The following is an 18,181-nucleotide window of genomic DNA, read 5'->3' as shown; positions in this document are numbered from 1 at the left end:
TTAGGGAGAATGGGAGGGAGGGATAATGGGGAGAGAGAAAGGAGAGAAAGGAGAGAGAGAGAGAGCGAGAGAGAGAGAGAGAGAGAGAGAGAGAGAGAGAGAGAGAGAAACATTGATATGAGAGACACATCAAATGGTTTCTCCTTCAGGCACACAGGGCTGGCTGGAGACCAAACCTTACCCCCAGGTACCAGTCCTGAGTGGGAATCAAATCTGTGACCCTCTGGTGGGAGGGACGGCACTCTAACCCACTGACCCACACCTGCTGAGCTGTAGATTCTCTTTGAAGGGACTTATAATAAATTTGATGTTACATTATATTAGATATCACTGACAAATATAGCACCATATTAAGAAGTTTATCTCAAAGGTATTTCAAACCTGTCCCATTTGGCTCATTTGTCTGCATGTAGTGCCCTCCACCTAAAGGTCACAGGTTTGATTCCTGGTTCCACAAATGCCTGAATTGGGGGTGTGATTCCAAATATCAGGGCACCTTAGGGAGGCAATCAGTTTATGTTTGTCTTGCACCTGGATGTTTTTCTCCATCTCTGCCTTCCTCTCTAAATTCAGTTTTTAAAATAACTTTTAAAATATCTTCAAAGAAGGTATTTCCCAGCCGAAACCGGTTTGGCTCGGTGGATAGAGTGTCTGCCTGCTGACTGGAGGGTCCTGGGTTTGATTCCAGTCAAGGGCATGTATCTTGGTTGCAGGTACATCCCCAGTGCAGGGTGTGCAGGAGGCAGCTGATCGATGTTTCTCTCTCATGGATGTTTCTGACTCTCTATCCCTCTCCCTTCCTCTCTGTAAAAAATCAATAAAACATATTTTTAAAAAAAGTTTCTGGTTTCAATCCCAATCTGCCCGCCTTTTGAATTCTCTGTCACTTCACTGTAAGAATGTGTTACCGGCCTGTGAAGATCCTGGGAAAGACACCTCCTGGGACATCTGCAGCTGAAGGGCAGGCCAGCCAGTAGCTCTAAGCACAGCCTCTGGGATCTGGAAACTTCTGTGTGAATTCCAGATTCCTCCTCCCCTCTTTATGCTTTGCCACAGCTGCCATTTACTCGCTAGCACCCTAATAAAAGAACAGCCCCTCTACCTGGGGAGCCTTGTGCCATCAAAGGGCACCTGGCCCTTTCCTCCCTTTAAAGAAGTAAAATAAACGCCCTCTCTCTGCTCCTGTCTCTTCTCTCCCTTGTGAATCCTTTCACAGCCGCGTCACCAGCCAAACCCCCAACAATGACGTGGAAACTCCACCAGGAAGGGCTGTCCCTGTGGGGGGAGGTGAGGGAACCAGGGCTGCCCCCTTGCTCCTGCCCCGCCCGCCCTCCCTCCCTCTGTCCCTGCAGCTCGGCCCCTCCCCCATCGCGGAATCAGTCAGCTCAGGCTCTGGCCCCGCCCATCCCGCAGGGAGGAGCATGCGCAGTTCCGTGCAGACCCGGAAGCGGCTGTGGAGGGGAAGGTGGCGGTTCCCCTGAGGAGGTGTTTGTGCTTTATAGCTGCTGCTCTCCGTCCTCCTCCCAGCAGGGAAGGCTGAGGGGCGCTGCAGGCGCTGAAGTCCTTGTTGAGGTCCCCGCCCCGGAGCCCCTCACGGCGGTGAGTCGGCGTCCCGGGAGGCTGCGCAGTGGAGGCGCCGCGTTCCTTTGGGCGGAAACTGAGGCCCCGGCCCGCGGTCTGTCCGCCTTTGGCTGTGGGCACCGCCTGCCGCGCGGTTTTCCTGCTGAAAACCATTCCCGGGGCCGCCGGTCCTCCCCGCGGGGCTGAGAGTCTGGGTCAGTGGGTTCCCGCTCTTTTTGCCCCTCCCCCCGCCCGGCGCTTTCCGCCCAAAGAGCCGGGATGGCTCCCCGGCCTGGGGGTCTGCACCCCGCCTTCCTAGGCCCACCCCCATTAATAAGGGGTCTGAATGCCAGGGGAGCACAGTTCCCATGGGGTGGGGCTCAGGGGGAAGAACGCGGTGTCCCCAGAAGAGGTGACCGGCCCGCAGGGATGGGCTCGTTGGGAGCGGTGACTGCGGGGGGCGGGGAACCGGGCTGGGGGGGTCAGGAGAGGGAGTGAGAGAGACAGACACGTGGGAGGGAGAAAGGGCGGTGAGGGGTCCACAGAGAGGGGCCCATAGGGGGTGTGGGAGGGACTGGACGGTGACGGTAGGAGTGAGGGGGTAACTCCGGAAAGGAGCCTGAGGAGGAAGGAAGTGGGGAAATAGGGAGGAGGGGGAGCCCAGAGAGAGGAAGCGGAGCTGAGAGGGAGAGGGTCCTGGTAAGCAGAAGTGGGGGCCACACAGGAGGAGGCAGGTCAGACAGAGACACTGGTTCAGAGGAGAAGAGTTGGGGGAGCGAGTGCAGGGACAAAAAGGGGGGCTCAGGGATGAGGGAGCAGAGGGGGAAGCAGCACGGAGTCAGCCAGCTGTGGGGAGCAGGACAGACTGTAACAGGCAGCAGAGGGGCCACGGGCGTGGGGAGGGAAAGACGCAGACGTGTGTGGAGATGGGAGCAATCAGAGACCAGGAGAAAGAGCACCTGAAGGGAAATAGGTTTCAGGAGGTTCATGGCTCAGGTGTAGAGACAGACAGAGAGAAAAGGGGAGAAAGGGGGTGGGGGCACAGAAAAGGACCACAGTGGAGAGAAAGGGAACAGGGAGACAGAGACAGATCCATAGACAGAAATACACAGCAGTGGGAGGAGGGGAACCCTAATCTGGGTGAGTGGTGAGCTGATGGGGTGTGGATGGTTAAGGTGTGGTATATCGGCTCCTGGCTGTGTGTGTGTGTGTGTGTGTGTGTGTGTGTGTGTGTGTATGTATGTATTATTTCCATAGATTTACTTTTTCTATCTCTGACACTTAATTTATTATTTAAAAACATCCTGAGATAAATCCTCTGGGTCTTCTCAGATCCCCTGAGGAGCTTTAAGAAATGCCCTCAGGGGCACTTTCCCCCAAGGAGGTGGACAGCTGGTCTGGGTGGGGCATCATTGGTTACTGAGGGGCTCCGGGTGATGGGAAGGTGAGGACGGATTAGCAGGAGGCTTGCAGGATCTTTGTAAGAGTGGGGAGCAGGCTTTGTTCAGGAGAGGTAAGGGGGTGCTCTGTTTGGTTTGGGGGGTCAGGACAGCAGCTCACATTCTCATTGTATAGGAGTTTGTGGATGTCTTTGGGAGGAGAGACACATAAAAACGAAATAAAACCCCTCCCAGTGTGGTCTCCATGTAGGAGCTCATTGTTCCTAACTCTCTCCTGTGACAAAGGACAGGAGGGGTGATCTTTTCATCATTTCCAGGTCTTCCTGACTGTGAGTATGAGGGGAGCTGATTGACAGGCTGTGCAGTCACCTATGAAGGCACATTCCGTGACTCCTCAACATATTGTCATATGAAAAAGTAACCAAGATCAGGACCAGGACCAAATGGCTGATTCTCAGGTAAAGGATGTGTCCTCTGTCAGAGGCTAGGTTCGTTTTCCTCTAACATCTGGTGATTTATTTCTCTATTTCTGATGTTCTTGCCTTTGCAGGTTGTTTTTCTTTCCTTATTTAATTATTTATTCATTATAGTCAATGTCAGCAGTTTCTATATTTCTTTCTTTTTCTGTGTGTTTTTCTTTTTTTCTCTTTGTTTTAAAATATATTTTATTGATTTCAGAATGGAAAGGAGAGGAACAGAGAGGTAGAAACATCAATTAGGTTGGAGAATCATGGATCAGCTGCTTCCTGCACCCCACCCTGCACTGGGTATGGAGTCTGATACCTGGCGTGTGCCCTGACCAGGAATCTAAGCCTGCCCTCCTGGTTCATAGGTCGATCCTCTACCTCTCAGCCCCACTGGCTGGGTTATAATTCCCTCCTTTGTGCCAGAGCCTTGTCTGCATTCATTTTGTCACCCTCCCCAGGTCAGGAAGCATTCCCATCTTTAATTAGTGACTTTCAACTACTCAAAATGTCCCTTTTGGGACAGATCAAATTTGGAAGGCAGCCATCTCTAACATCCCTACAACATAGCTCTCTACTAATGATACATGAAATCTTTGAAAGAAATGTACTAGTAAGAAAAATTAGTTACCCCAGGCTGGTGTAGATCAGTGGTGGAGGGTTTGATTCCTGGTCCAGGGCAAGTAGTTCCTGGGTACCTGCGGTAGGCAGCCAATCCATTTGTCTCTGTCTCTCGTTCACATTGATGTCTCTCTCTCTCTTCCTCTCCTTCTCTCTCCCTCTCTTGATATATATCCTTTTTGTCCCTCTGTCTCCCTGCCTTCCACTCTTGAAAAGTAAATGGAATATATCTCCCCAGGGGAGGATTTACAACCACAAAAGGAAACAGTAGGTTTAACTTGTTTTATATCATTAAGTTTTTCTCCATATTGTGTTTATAAAACACAAAGGAGATCATACACAAATAGATTCATGAGATTTACATACAATCACTAAACCATCTTGATTTCATAGTTGTAAAATGTGTCTCTGTGCCTAAACTGTTAACATTATTTCAGCTATTTTTTCTTTGTTTTTTTTCAAGTATATTTGTATAGATTTCAGAGAGGTAGAGAGAGATAAAAACATAAATGATGAGATAGAATCATTGACTAGCTGCCTCCTGCACACCTCACACTGGCGATTGAGCCCGCAACCTGGTCGTGTGTCCGGACTGGGAATCGAAACAGTGACCTCTTGGTGCTTGAGTTAACACGGAACACTGAACCACACCAGCTGGACCAGGCAGAATAATCTTGTTCTAACATTACTCAGAGTAAATTTCCAACTAAGATTATGGTTCCTATGTGTCCTATTCCAGGAGCACTGATTCCATTAAACAAACCCTTTAGTTCAAAGTTCTGTATGAATATTTTATGTGTTTTCACTTTCTCTGTATTCAGAAGTATGGATCGGAAACATTGTCATTACAGGTAAAAGTGAGTTTGTTACACTTGTGGAAATACAGGCCACATCTCAGAACCTTGATCAGAATCTGTATTTTTACAGAAGTTCATTTCCTTGTGGTCTGCTTTACACTTGAGAAGAAGTACATATACTTCCAACTCAGCATGACATTTCCTGCTTAGAAATATACACCACTAACCCTGAACGATGCAAACACAGCACTCATAAATCCATATGCCTGTGTCCACGATTCAATGTCAAAGTTTATTTTCCTGTAAAGTAAAATTTGTACTATGGATTTGTGGACATGTGTCAACCTCATGTGTCAGTGTTAGGAAACATATCAGAGAATGTTACTGGGGCAAAGTGTTCTTACTGGATAATTCAGGATACCCCCTCGGTCAAAACTTCTTCTCCTAACACTGTTATCATGTTGGGTTACATTATGAACACTTCTGTTGACCTCTTGGTAACTGTGTCTTTTCTTTCAGGGACCGCTGACCTTCAGGGATGTGGCCATAGATTTCTCTCAGGAGGAGTGGGAGTGCCTGGACCCAGCTCAGCGGAACTTGTACCTGGATGTGATGTTGGAGAACTACAGCAACCTGGCCTCCGTGGGTGAGGATGACTTCCTTCCCAGTTCCTACTCGACCCCCAGGGTTTTGTTTCCTTTATTATTTTAACATCTCCAGGGGCTTCTGCTTTCTGTGTTAGATTCTTGTTCTCGAGGAACAAATTGGGCCCTAGCTGGTTTGGCTCAGTGGAGAGAGAACTGGGTCTGCAGACTGAAAGGTCCCAGGTTTGATTCTGGTCAAGGGCCAATGCCAGGGTTGCTGGCTCGCTCCCCAGTAGGGGCCTGCAGGAGGTATTGTATCCATGATTCTCATCATTGATGTTTCTCTCTTTTTCTCCCTCTCACTTCCTCTCTGAAAGCAATAAAAAATATATATTTTTAAAAATAGGAACAAATTGCGGTCCTTGGAATAGAAAAGAAAGGGTTTGTGTTGTATGTAAATTAGGAAGTCAGTGTTTGCACACATTACATGTTGTCTACACTAATTAAGGTACTATCAGAAAATAATATTTTAGAAAATCATTTTCTAGACTATTCTAACATTCTACCATGTCTTTTGACCAGAGGACAACCTGGATTGGAAGTGGCAAAGCCTCTATCAAAATTCACACTCCATTTTCTTTTATTATTATTTTATAAAATATATTTTTAAAAGTCGATTTTTAAAAATATATATATATTTCATTTATTTTTTACAGAGAGGAAGGGAGAGGGATAGAGAGTTAGAAACATCGATGAGAGAGAGAGATAGATCAGCTGCCTCCTGCACACCCCTGGTGGAGATGGGCCCACATCCAAGGTAAATGCCCTTGAACGGAATCGAACCTGGGACCCTTTAGTCTGCAGGCTGATGCTCTATCTACTGAGCCAAATAGGTTAGGGCTAAAATTTCTTTATTGATTAAGGTATTACATATGTGTCCTTATCCCCCCATTATCTCCCGACCACCTCCCGTCCCCCACTAATTCCCTCACCCCCCTGTTGTCTGTGTCCATTGGTTAGGCTTATATGCATGCATAGGAATGCTTTGTTTGATCTCTCCCCCTTACTACCACCCTCCCCTATTTCCCTCTGAGGTTTGATGGTCTGAGTGATGCTTCTCTGTGTCTGGATCTGTTTTTGTTCATCAGTTTATGTTGTTCGTTATATTCTATAAATAACTGAGATCATATTATATTTATGTTTCTCTGGCTTATTTCACTTAGCGTAATGCTATCCAGTTCCATCCATGCTGTTGCCAATAGTAAGAATTCCTTCCTTTTTACTATAGCATAGTATTTCATTGTGTAGATGTACCACAGTTTTTTAATCTACTCATCTGCTGATGGGCACTTAGCCTGTTTCCAAATCTTTGCTATGGTGAATTGTGCTGCTATGAACATAGGGGTACATATATCCTTTCTGATTTGTGTTTCTAGTTTCTTGGGATATATTCCTAGAAGTTGGATCACTGGGTCAAATGGGAGTTCTATTTTTAGTTGTTTTATTTTTTATATATATATTTTATTGATTTTTTACAGAGAGGCAGGGAGAGGGATAGAGAGTTAGAAACATCGATAAGAGAGAAACATTGATCAGCCGCCTCCTGCACACCTTCCCCTGGGGATGTGCCCGCAACCAAGGTACGTGCCCTTGACCGGAATCGAACCTGGGACCTTTCAGTCTGCAGGCTGATGCTCTATCCACTGAGCCAAACCGGTTTTGGCTATTTTTAGTTTTTTGGGGAAACTCCATACTGTTCTCAACAATGGCTGCACCAGTCTGCATTCCCACCAGCAGTGCACAAGGGTTCCTTTTTCTCCGCATCCTCACCAGCATTTGTCGTTTGTTGATTTGTTGATGATAGCCATTCTGACAAGTGTGAGATGGTGCCGCATTGTCATTTTGATTTGCATCTCTCAGATAATTAGTGACTTTGAGCATGTTTTCATGTGTCTCTTGGCCTTCCTTCTGTCTTCTTTCGAAAAGTATCTATTTAGGTCTGTTGCCCATTTTTTGATTGGGTTGTTTATCTTCCTTTTGTTGAGTTGTGTAAGTTCCCTGTAGATGTTGGAGATTAAGCCCTTAACAGTGATAACATTGGCAAATATGTTCTCCCATGCAGTGGGCTTTCTTGTTGTTTTGTTGATGGTTTCTTTTGCTGTGAAAAAGCTTTTTATTTTGATGTAGTCCCATTTGTTTATTTTGTCTTTAGCTTCCATTGCCCTAGGAACAGTATTGGTGAAGAAATTGCTTCGATATATGTCTGAGATTTTGCTGCCTATGGATTCCTCTAGTATTTTTATGGTTTCCCGTCTTATGTTTAAGTCCTTTATCCATTTTGAGTTTATTTTATCCATTTTTAGTGTAGATGGGCTGTAATGCCTTTTGACTATTTTGTTTTGAAACCTTTCCGTTTAGTTATATAATAAAAAATCAGGTGTCATAGAAACTGTTCTATATAGCCTAGCCAGATTGGCTCATTGGATAAGGTATTAACCTCTGGACTGAAGCATCTTGGGTTCGATTCTGGTCAAGGGCACATGACCAAGGTGCCGGCTGGATCCCCAGTTTGGGCCATGCAGGAGGCAGACAATCAATGAATCTCTCTTAATGTTTCTATTTCTCTCTCCCTCTCCCTTCCTCTCTGAAAGCAATAAAAATGTACTGGTATTTAAAAGAAACAGGAAAACTTTTCAATAACTTTTCTTTTAATATATTCAGTTATTAGCTTTATGTTTCAGCCTTTCTCCATTTTGGTTTAATATTTGTATATGGTGTCTAATTACTGTTTAACTTCACTTATTCTTTTACACGTAGACATCTAAGTATCTCAACACTATTCGTATATGTGAGTATATCTTTTACTTCTTTGGTGGTATAGGCACCCTTGTAGAAGATTATTTTACCTCATGCGGGACAAATAAATAGGCTCTTTATCCTACAGTGCTTCTTTTTGGTAGTTGTTGTTAATCCTCACATGAGGACATTTTTTTCCATTGCTTTTCAGAGAGAGTGGAATGGTGGGAGTAAGGACTGGGGTCAGAGAGGGAAACATCGATGTGAGAGAGACACATCAACTGGCCCCATTCTGCTCATGCCTAAATCCAGGTGGGGTGGAAATTTGCAACTGAGCTATGTGGCCTTTAAGGGGAATTCAACCCGCCACCCTTAAGTGCACAGGATGATGCTCTAACCCTGAGCCACACTAGCCAGGGCCTACCGTGCTCCTTTGTTTACCTCTGTCTTAATGTGTCGATGAGACTTTTGGATAACACCAGTTTTGAAATATTTTTTTTTATATCAGGAAGTATGATGCCTTTTTTTTTTTAATATATTTTATTGATTTTTACAGAGAGGAAGGGAGTAGAGAGTTAGAAACATTGATGAGAGAGAAGCATCGATCAGCTGCCTCCTGCACACCCCCTACTGGGGATGTGCCCACAGCCAAGGTACATGCCCTTCACTGGAATCGAACCTGGGACCCTTCAGTCCACAGGCCGACGCTCTATCCACTGAGCCAAACCGGTTAGGGCTGATGCCTTTAATTTGTACTGTCTCTCCCATGTTTCTTTTGGTTCCTTGGTGTCCTGTGTCATTTCATATCAAATTTAGCATGAGGTTTGCTAATTTTCTGAAAAGTCATTGCATGTGTAGTTCATTTATTGAGTTCTTCTTTAATGACAGCCAGCGCTACTTTATATTTTATTTTTATTGATTTTAGAGGAAGAGAGCAGTGGGGCGAGAGAGAGAGAGACATTTGTTTCCCACTTAGTTATGCATTCATTAGTAACTTTTTAATGTGCCCTGAGCAAAGATCAAAGATGTAATGTTTTGGTATCAGGACCACACTAAACAACTGAGCTGCTCGGGCAAGGCAACAATGTCCTTTTCTTATCTGTGGTTTAGGCACACTTGTTGAAGATCTTTAGACACTATCCAGGAGAATTTGTATGTCTGCCTTTTAGTTTACCTTGCTTTATTATTTCCCTCTGCCTTAATGTGTATATTACATGTTTTTTGTTGTTGTTTATTATTTTTTAATTTTTTATCGATTTCAGAGAGGTAGGGAAAGGGAGAGATAGGTAGAAACATCAATAATGATAGAGAATCATTGGTAGGCTGCCTACTACCTGTCCCGTACTGGGGATCAAGCTGGCAACCCTGGTTTGTGCCCTCGACCATAATTGAATCTGGGACTTTTCAGGTCACAAGCTGGTGCTCTGTCCACTGAGCAACACTGGCTAGGGCTGTATTACAGTTTTTTGATAACTGAAGTTTTGAAGTATGTTTTAAAATCAGGAAGCCTGAAGGCTTTAATTTCATATATTCTTTTCATGATTGACTTGGTTGCATGGAGTCCTGTGACATCCACATTACTTTTAGAAAGAGCTTTTCTATTTCCACCAGAAGTGTCATTGGGACTTTAATAGGGATTGCTTTGAATGTTTACGTCACTTTGGGTACTAATGACAGCTGATACTGTTAGTATTTCAAAGTAGGGTGAGGGAATGTGTTTTCCAATTTATTGATTCCACGTTTAAATACAGTCAGCAATGTGTGTATGTGTGTGTGCGCGCGCGTGTGTGTTTCACCGATATTTTTCCCATTTTGTTTTAGAGAGAGTGGAATGGAGGGAGGGCGGAATTGAGTGAAAGAGAGGGAAATATCATATTGACGTGAGATAGACACATTGTTTGTTTGGCTTCCTCACACATACCAAATGGGGTTCGGATCTAACCTGCAACCATTTCCTGGGTGGCCCCATGCTCTAACCATTGAGACACACTGCAGAGGGCAGCCAGCAATATTTTATGCTTTACAACATACAAGTCATGCACCTTCTTAGGAAGTAAACTGTTAATATTTTATTTTCAATTATGATATTATTCATGTAAATACATATTTTAATTTCATTTTTTGTATTAATATTTGTCACCTTGCAGGAACACAGCTAACTTTGTTGGGTGGTTTTACATAGCATGTTTTGAGAAATTAATTATATCTCTATATATTTTTAGAAATGTGCACTCTGTGATTTGCAATATAGAGTTCTGTCACCTGTTAGCAGAGATCATTTTATTTATTTTCAATTTTTTTTGACCATGGGAAATACTTAAAAAATATCCTAAGTGTCTTAAACTCTTAGTGTCCACTGCATTAAAAACTGCGCATTTTCATTTTTACCCGTGTACCCACATAAGTTGATATCACATTATCTTTAATGTGTGACAGCAGAGATTTAACATTTTATTCCTTTTATATATTTTTTATCTTTTCAAATTACATTTTTATTTCAGAGAAGGAGATGGGGGGAGAGAGATAGAAACATCCAGGATGAGAGAGAATCATTGATTGGCCCCTCCACACTGGGGAGTGAGCCCACAACACAGGCATGTGCCCTGACCGGTAATCAAACTATGACCTTCTGGGTCATAGTTAGACCCTTAACCACGGAGCCATGCCATGCAGACTATTCCTTTTATTTTCTAAAGTTCCACAGGAGAAATCAAAGTGATAACGTGTTTCTCTAATAGAACACCACAAATAGAACATACACAAATCACTTCCCTCATCTCTCTCTCTCTCCAGAGAAGAAACGGGGTTTGGGAGTGTTTTTTTAATATTGCTTTTGTGTGCCAGGGGGTTTGAGAAGGTATCATTGGCAAATGCAAGCAACTCTTTCTCCCCCTTCGATGTGAGTTTTCCTCATTGTACCTATCTTGAGCTTTCTTTGAGTTCTTCACTTCCTCGTGGAGTACTTCAAAATGTCATTTGGTCAATACCTGCTGGTAAATTCAAAGTGCACTCACCTGATTGTCAAAACTGAGAATTTATTTTCTTTCAGCTATGCCATCTACAGATAAACAGGCCTTTAGGCCAAACCCCGGAATAGAAGTTTTATTCCCTGAAATAATACTGGTAAGATATAAAAGGTGTCACTTTGATAATGTACACTTAAGAAAAGGCTTGGAATTTGAGGAAGAGTGTGATGAGAAGGGAGAATATTAATATAAATAGAACTAATCTGGGACAGTTATCAGAATACATTTCTTTTTACCTAAAGATGTCCGGTGTATTATGCATTTGAGAAACCTCCCAATTTAAAGTCAGTTACATTGGCAGATCAGTGTGTTTGTACACCTGAAGGCTGAAAACAAGTTTATACTGTTACGCATTCTTGGAAAGGAAATCAGGAAAAACTAGGAATTTACATAGTCTGTAGTGTAAATAATCCTTTGAATTCTTTAAAATGTAGGGTGGGATTAAACTTTGGTCAATCATTTCTAAAATATATATATTTATAAATGTACCTATAAAATTAAAATGTACTCAATTTGGCAATTTTTATGATTTTTAAAATTAAAAATGTATTTTTTAAAAATATATTTTATTGATTTTTTTTTTAATATATTTTATTGATTTTTTTTACAGAGAGGAAGGAAGAGGGATAGAGAGTTAGAAACATCGATGAGAGAGAAACATCGATCAGCTGCCTCCTGCACACCCCCCACTGGGGATGTGCCCGCAACCAAGTTACGTGCCCTTGACCGGAATCGAACCTGGGACCTTTCAGTCCACAGGCTGACGCTCTATCCACTGAGCCAAACCGGTTTTGGCTATTTTATTGATTTTTTTATAGGGAGGAAAGGAGAGGGATAGATAATTAGAAACATTGATGAGAGGAAACATCGATCAGCTGCCTCCTGCACACCCCCCACTGTGGATATGCCCGCAACCAAGGTACATGCCCTTGACCGGAATTGAACCCGGGACCCTTGACTCCGTCGGTTGATGCTCTATCCACTGAGCCAAACCGGCCAGGGCTAACAATGTATTTTTATTGATTTCAGAGAGTAAGGAAGAGAAAGAGGGAGAGGAAAACATCAATGATGAGAATCATTCATTGGCTGCCTCTTGAATGCCTCCCATTGGGATTATCCTGCAGCTGGGCCATGTGCTCTTATTGGGAATCAAACTGTAATCTTCTTGTTCATATGTTGAAGCTCAACAACTGAGCCATGCAGGCAGGCCAATTTGGTGATCTTTTATTTATTCATTTTTATTATTGTTATTATTAAATATGTTTTTATTGATTTCAGAGAGGAAGGGAGAACGAGAGCAAGAAACATCAATGATGAGAGAGAATCATTGATAAGCTGCCTCCTGCATGCCCCCTACTGGGGATCGAGCCCACAACCCAGGCTTGTGCCCTTGACTGGAATTGAACCCAGGGACCCTTTAGTCCACAACCTGATGCTCTATGCATGGAGACAAACCACCTAGGACAATTTGGTAGTCTTTTAAATAAGAATTAATTCATTCTTCCTCTAACAATTCATGTTTTGTATTTATTTCTTGTCTACAATTTTAATAAATTAGGAAAGCTTTTTCTATAAAACCCTCTTGGTTTAATGAGTATCATAAAATGGTTCTTATGGAAGAAATGTACATGTTTAATGAAATTATAATGGTCACTAAAATCTTGCTATCTCCTATTATTACCAGAGTATGCATAATGGAGGTAGCAGTTATCAATGGATTGAACATTGGAAAAACTTTAAGCAAGAGTCATATCTTAATCATCAGACAAGTGAGCGTGCAGAGGACCATTATAAAAATGGAAAAGTCTTTGACCAAATATCTATTCACAACATACATAAGGTTATTCCTTTTGTGGAGAAGACACACAAAGGAAGTCAATGTTTCAAGTCTTTTCATCAGTCTTCAAATTGCAATGAACAAGAGAGTATTCATACTGGGAAGGAGGCTTCCAAATGGAATCCGTGTGGGAGAGTCTGCAGTCAAGTAATCAATCAAAATAGACGCAAAAAAATCCATAGTGGAGAAAAACCTTATCTATGTAAAGATTTTGGTAAGACATCTATTTGGCCTTTCAGTTGCACTGTAAATCAGAGAATTCAACCTGGAGAGAAGCCTTACAAATGTAATGCATGTGACAAAGCCTTTAAATGTCATTCATCTCTTGTTGTACATAAGGGAATAATTCATACCATTGCAGAACTTAACACACTCAGGGAAAATGGAAAAGGCTTTAGTCAGTCCTCAAGACCTATTCAACATCATAGAAATGATAGGGAAGTAAAGTGTTATAAATGTTCAGAATGTGGCAAAGTCTTTAACAGACCCTTATCCCTTAGTATTCATCAGAGAATTCATACTGGAAAGATGCCTCATGAATGTAGAGAATGTGGCCAAGCCTTTAGAAGTTCCTCTGCTCTTAGTAAGCATCAGAGTTTTCATACTGGAGAAAAGCCTTATACATGTAGAGAATGTGGCAAAGCCTGTAGAAGTTCCTCTGCTCTTAGTAAGCATCAAAGTGTTCATACTGGAGAAAAGCCTTATAAATGTAGAGAATGTGGCAAAGGGTTCTGTAGGTACAAAAGGCTTAATATACATCACAGAGTCCATACTGAAGAGAATCCTTATAAATGTAGAGAATGTAGCAAAGTCTTTGCATGTTCCTCATCCCTTAATCGACATAAGAGAGTCCATACTGGAGAGAAGCCTCATGAATGTAGAGAATGTGGCAAAGTCTTTACATGTTCCTCATCCCTTAATTTACATAAGAGAGTCCATATTAGAGATAAGCCTCATGAATGTAGAGAATGTGGCAAAGCCTTCATACACTCCTCATCTCTCAATAAACATCAGAGAGTTCATAATGGAGAGAAGCTTTATATGTGTGGAAAATGTGGCAAAGCCTTTAGAAGTTCCTTGTCCCATAATCAACATCAGAGCGTCCATACTGGAGAGAAGCCTTATAAATGTAGAGAATGTGGCAAAGCCTTTGGCAGATCCTCAAACCTTAGTAGGCATCGGATAGTTCATACTGGAGAGAAGCCTTATAAATGTGAAGAATGTGACAAAGCCTTCTTCTACTCCTCATCGCTCAATCAACATAAGATTGTTCATACTGGAGAGAAGCCTTATAAATGTGAAGAATGTGGCAAAGCCTTCTTCCATTCCTCATCCCTCAATCAACATAAGAAAGTTCATACTGGAGAGAAGCCTTATAAATGTGGAGAATGTGGCAAAGCCTTCTTCCACTCCTCATCCCTCAATCAACATGAGAATGTTCATACTGGAGAGAAGCCTTATAAATGTAGACAATGTGGCAAAGCCTAAAGATGGCCCTCCCAACTTAATACGCATAAAAAACTTCAACCTGGAGAGAAGCCACATGAATGAAGAGAATGTGGCACATCCATTGGCAGCTTCTCACACCTTACTGCACAGCAGAGAGGTCATCCTGGAGAGGAACCTTATAAATATAAAAATGTAACAAAGCCTTTAATCAGTGTTCTTGCCTTATTGTACAGCAGAGTTCATACTTGAGAGAAGTATCAGATATGAGTAGCCTTGTAAGTCCTTGACCTGCAGTGAGAACTTACTTAACATCACAGAATTCTGACTGGGAACAAGCCTAATGAATGTGAAAAATGTAGTGAAGCCTTTAAAAGCCATTCATGTATTACTGTACATGAGAGACTTCATACTGAAGGAGAAACCCTTCAATTATAGAGCATGTGCAAGATCCTGTACCTATAGCTCAAAATTTACTGGATATCACAGACTTTTATAGTGGAGGGAAGCCTTACACTGTAGAAAATGTGAGAAACCACTGGCTGGCTTGCCTCAGTGGTTTAGCTTGGATGTATGAACCAGGAGGCCAGAGTGCAATTCCCGGTCAGGGCACAGTCCTCATTTGGGGGGCTCAATTCCAGTTGTGGGTCTTGTAGGAGCCAGTGGATTAGTGACTCCTTCTCATCATTTTTGATGTTTCTATAGCCCCCTCTCTTTTTCTCTGTGCTATAACAGTGGCATCTAAACCTCTTGCTCACCCACACGAGCCCTTCAGGTCCCTATAACCTCTTCAGTAGTTTGGAATTTTACTAATGCTGTAACTGACATCAGAATTCGGCAAATATATTGCTTTATATTCATGACCTAGGTAGCCCACCATTGAATATTTATGCTGGATTCTAAAGTTTTGAATTATTAATTTTTGAAATATAATAAATTGGCTTCTGTGTACTTTATAACTGGAATGATTTTTCTTGTCCTGATTTTCATTGGAATCCTGAAGAATTTTTCAGTGTTACCTTATTAACTTTTTTCTTGGGGAACAATCAACCTGTGTAAAACAGATTTTATTCTCAGTTACTTGAATGTAGCTGAATGTTGGTCATTCTTTCTAGAGGAACCGCAGAGACCATGGCAGATTGGCAGTTGAAGAATTTTATTTTGCATCAAATGTTATTTTGTATATTGATAGCATGACCACAGGTATGTTTATAGGCATTAGTTATTCCCACAGTGTTTTCCAAGCCATCATTATAAGTTCCAGGGACAGCAGGTAAGCAGAGATTGAAATGAAAGCCCCACATTCATTCCTTCTCTAGTGTACTGTTGTAAGTTTGTACAAGGTGGTAATATCAGATGTTTTGCATGGGCCAACCCAAAGGATCACACAGTGATTAAAGAAACTAGGTATTGGATACTCTTCTACTCTACTTCCTGACATCCCCATGGAGCATTCATACGTATAAGAATCTCCTGATATTTTGTCTCTAGGTCTCATTATCTGGACCAGGATCTTTATGGTTTTGTTCTGTTCTGGACAAACTATTACATACAGTTCACTCATAGGAATTTGATATCAGCTAGACATTAGTTCCATTTTTGGTACTATATTGAGGAATATGGAGTAGGTGTATTGATTGCCTGTGTGATACTACAGTTGAAAATCTCTGGTGCTCGCTTTGGCAGCACATATACTAAAATTGGAACAATACAGAGAAGATTAGTATGGCCCCTGCAAATTCATGAAGCGTTCCATATAAAAAAGAAAATCTCTGGTGTAAACATATCCAATCCGTCTTGTCTAATGTGTCATTTAAGACCACTTTTTCCTTATTGATTTCTGTCTGGAAGAGCTATCCATTGATGTCTATGGGAAGCTAAAGTCCCTTACTATAAATGTTTTAATTTTAAAATGTCAAAAGCTATACACCTCTCAATCACTTATAAATGGAATAAATGCTTCAACAAGAAGACACAGGGTAGCTGAATGGATAGGGAAATAAAACTCATACATACGCTGTCTAAATGAGACCCTCTTCAGATCAAAACACACAGCATGAAATCAAAGGGTTGGGAAAGTTATTTCATCTGTACCATTCGGTCCGAAAGAGCCTTTTCTGCAGAGAATTTTGGTGTACTGCGAAATGTAATCGTGGACTGTGTACATTTAATAGGTATGAGAATAACTGCTCAGAGTTAGCTGACCCATGTGGAAGCGGTGACCCTTAAAGAAGTCAGCAAGTAAACAGTTTTTCAATACCCAGAAACCTATGGTGCAAGGAGTGGAGCAGGTCAGAGCTGGCCTGCTGGGAATCTCAGGTAGATGCCTCTCTTTTATGGAACCACTTAATTGATGGCTTTACATTCTGTTTCTAAAATTTGGAAATCCAATAAAGGGAAAAACTGCCCTTGGAGTGGGAAAAGTGATTTCATGGAAATGAAAAATTTTAAATGCCAGGGTTGCAATACTAATGTCAGACAAAACATAGAATTTAAAAGGGAGGCCATAATAGAGGTATACTTCATTATCATAAAGGGATCAATTTTTTCATATAAAGTACCTGAGTATATAAAGCAAATATTGTTGGACATTGGGGCAGAGACTGATCTGTTTCACTTTCTGTTTGTGTGTTTGTTTGTTTGTTTGTTTGTTTTGGATGTTGATTTGTAGGATTTGTGAAGTATGGATACTAGATGCTTTAAGAAGTGTGACTTGAAATCACTTTTTCCCATCTTATAGACTACTAGAGGCGTAGTGCATGAAATTTGTGCGTGCGGGTGGTGGAGGGGGTAGGGAGAGGCCCCTCAGCCAAGGCATGCGGACTGTCCCAGTCTGGGAGCCCTGGGGGATGTCCGACTGCCATGGAGGCCAGAGAGGCTCCCTCTAGCCTCCAGTCCTGTTTCTGGCTGAGCAGTGCTTCCCCTGTGGGAGCGCACTGACCACCAGGGGGCAGCTCCTGCGTTGAGCTTCTGCCCCCTGGTGGTCAGTGCACTTCATAGTGGCAACCCATCATTTTGCCATTTGGTCAATTTGCATATTACCCTTTTATTATATAGGGTTTTCACTGATAAGATAGAGTCCTTATATGCACAGAGCATTAATTTTAATGACGAGTACTTTATTTCAACTTTATGTTTTTTGTGTTGGTGTCAAATCGCAAACTCCACTGTAAAATTCGAGGTGATATGATTTAACACTATGTTTTTATGTAAGAGTTCATGGACTTAGCTCACATATGGGTTCTATGTCTTGACTAAATTATAACCATTTTAATTTCAGTCACCTGCTCAATGAGAGTGTACACCGAGCATGTCAAACTCAAAAGTTATCATGGGCCAAATAAACAAGGTTTAAGTTTATGTGCTCCCGCAAAAAAACAAAAGCTTCAATTTTTATAGGAATGTAGGTTTATTTCCATAGAGACATGCTGAATACAAAGGGCTGAGATAAATGAATAATCATTAACGAAATAATAGAATATTTTAATAAAATTAATATTTTTCTTGAACATTAACTTACCAGACACTGAATAACTGCACAAATTAATAAGCGTAACGCAAATAATTAAAAAAATAAACCTATTTTTCTTGTTATCCAAAAGCAAAATATTTCTTGTTGCTCACACCAAACAAGTCAGTCCAAGACTAAT

The 18,181-nt window shown here is 41.9% G+C and overlaps 1 protein-coding gene across 2 annotated transcripts; it reads left to right on the top strand.

Moving 5' to 3' along the window:
* Positions 1 to 1,421: 1,421 nt before the first annotated feature.
* Positions 1,422 to 15,488, top strand: LOC308235104 (uncharacterized protein). 2 transcript variants are annotated; one of them, XM_080643770.1, is made up of 5 exons: positions 1,422 to 1,599; positions 3,278 to 3,418; positions 5,362 to 5,488; positions 11,272 to 11,345; positions 12,933 to 15,488. In XM_080643770.1, the coding sequence occupies exons 2-5, from the start codon at positions 3,404 to 3,406 to the stop codon at positions 14,571 to 14,573; spliced, it is 1,857 nt and encodes a 618-aa protein (XP_080499896.1). In that variant the 5' UTR covers positions 1,422 to 1,599; positions 3,278 to 3,403; the 3' UTR covers positions 14,574 to 15,488. The 2 variants fall into 2 exon arrangements, with proteins under 2 accessions (XP_080499896.1, XP_080499897.1); XM_080643771.1 differs by having other exon boundaries at positions 1,438 to 1,599; positions 3,246 to 3,418.
* The last annotated feature ends 2,693 nt before the right edge of the window (positions 15,489 to 18,181 follow it).

The sequence above is a fragment of the Plecotus auritus genome, assembly GCF_963455305.1.
Source record: "Plecotus auritus genome assembly, chromosome: 10".
In the NCBI taxonomy this organism is placed as follows: Eukaryota; Metazoa; Chordata; class Mammalia; order Chiroptera; family Vespertilionidae; genus Plecotus; species Plecotus auritus.
The sequence above is the reverse complement of the archived record's forward strand: the minus strand, read 5'-3'. Positions and strand labels throughout refer to the sequence as shown.

Excerpts from the sequence above, each read along its gene's own strand:
- LOC308235104 (XM_080643770.1), top strand. Across the intron at positions 5,489-11,271 it reads CAGCAACCTGGCCTCCGTGG|CTATGCCATCTACAGATAAA; the intron begins GTGAGGATGACT and ends ATTTTCTTTCAG. Across the intron at positions 11,346-12,932 it reads TATTCCCTGAAATAATACTG|AGTATGCATAATGGAGGTAG; the intron begins GTAAGATATAAA and ends TATTATTACCAG.